This window comes from Pygoscelis adeliae, unplaced genomic scaffold (genome assembly GCF_000699105.1).
Source record: "Pygoscelis adeliae isolate BGI_AS28 unplaced genomic scaffold, ASM69910v1 Scaffold532, whole genome shotgun sequence".
NCBI classification, from domain to species: Eukaryota; Metazoa; Chordata; class Aves; order Sphenisciformes; family Spheniscidae; genus Pygoscelis; species Pygoscelis adeliae.
The window spans coordinates 123,934-125,572 of record NW_008824245.1 but is presented as its reverse complement, the minus strand read 5'-3'; the positions used below and the strand labels follow the sequence as shown (position 1 = coordinate 125,572).

The window sequence follows — 1,639 nt, the reverse complement described above, 5'->3', positions numbered from 1 at the left end:
TCCCTACAGCTATCACATAAGCTTTAGAGAAAGTCCCTAGAAAACACCCCCAAAAACTAATATACCACCTTACTGCATACTCCTCCTCACAACTCTTCTGCTGAGACATGACAAGATATATCCTGCCGCCATACTGACTGCTGACTGTCCCTAAGCTACCTGGCATTCTTCCACCTGCTCTCTTCTCTCATGATCCAAATGTCGTTTGGATCAGACTCCTCTGCACAAGTGCACAGTGATTCATGTCCCAAGCAGTGCCCGAGGAAATCACATCACAGCAGCTGCTTATGAGACAATGCAATGAGCTGGGCTGCCAGGATATCCCAGGTCATAAAAATATGAACTCCTTATCATCATCGCCACCAAAGCCTGTATTCTGCAAAGTCCAAACAAAGGCTGTGAGGCACTACATAACACGTGTACAGTAGGGTAGTAAGCCAAAAGGTCACAGCATACCCTCTTACGCTCCTTTTGCTCCCTGTGCTTGCGCACCAGTTGGCTGCCTTTCCGGGCTATGATGGCCAAATCTGAGGTAGCATCCTTGACAGGGATGACTGGCTCTGGCTAGAGGAAAGAGATATTGCTTCAGTACAGAGAGTTCACACTTGCGGGGCTCCCTGCCATCAGTGCCTTCAGCCACAATCTCTACCTGCTTGGTGAAAACAATCCTTCCATCTAGGAAAGGGGGCACTAGGTTGTGCACCAACAGATGCACTTTAGCAGAGTTATCCTCCTCAAAATCTTCATCCACTTCAATCCGATGAACCACACCACTGGTCAGCATGCGATTTGTCTCCCAGCGCTCATTATCCTGCAGGAAACAACATGTCAGAAAATACACAGAAGCCCCGCAGAAAGCACTGAGCTCAGGTCTGGGCCCCGCACTGACAATAGGATGAAACTGATGGTTCCAGCCTAGGGAGCCTGAAAGTAAGCACTAGGGAAGAAACAGCAACTGGAAGCAGCAGGGTACAGGAAACACAGACTGGCCATATGAAGCACATGGTCAACAGGACCGTCTCCAAGGAAATGGAGGACAGACACTGTCCACAAGGCCCTGCAATACTCAGAATATATCAGGAAGCCTGGACATAATCCCACTCATGTGCTAAGGGCAGCAGCCCCCAGCGTACACTGGGCCAACAATAGACAACCCTAGTAATGTAACTCACACCCCAGAATAGCAGCCCTCTGCGTTCCTGCTGCTCTGGACACTGCGATCCATGGCAGTCACTCCGATTGCAAATTCTGCTCCACGCAGGAGACGCAGGGCTGCACTTTCCAGGGGAACTTAACAAGTTTCCCTGTGCGCCAGGACACAGACTGTCCTTCTCCACCCGAGAGCAAGGGCTCAGCCTTCGCTGCCAGCAAACGGGTCTCTCCAGGGGCAGCAAAACAAGCAGTTGCCCACACGCTCAGAGCAGCCAACCCAGCATCTCGCCCCTACCTCATTGATCTGCCGCCGCTGTGCCGAGATGCGCTTCTGCCTCTGCTTGTGCAAGTGCTGCTCCCGCTTCTTCACGTACTCCTCAGAGGAGTAGGCCAAGGGGTTGTGAAATTCGTCATAGCCTTCATCCATCATGTACCAGTCCCGGTCAGCTTGCTGGGAGCGGAAAGGTGCGGCCCTGAGCTCCGCCAC

The 1,639-nt window shown here is 52.0% G+C and overlaps 1 protein-coding gene across 1 annotated transcript in view; it reads right to left on the bottom strand.

Moving 5' to 3' along the window:
- The window catches only part of DHX38 (DEAH (Asp-Glu-Ala-His) box polypeptide 38), a gene marked incomplete at its 5' end in the record, with an annotated part of 10,093 nt that overhangs the window by 6,055 nt on the left and 2,399 nt on the right, over positions 1–1,639 (bottom strand). Inside the window, 3 exons of the mRNA XM_009335257.1 lie at positions 457–564; positions 650–811; positions 1,448–1,603. Coding sequence (XP_009333532.1) covers positions 457–564; positions 650–811; positions 1,448–1,603 — 426 coding nt within the window. The remainder of the gene's footprint in view (positions 1–456; positions 565–649; positions 812–1,447; positions 1,604–1,639) is intronic.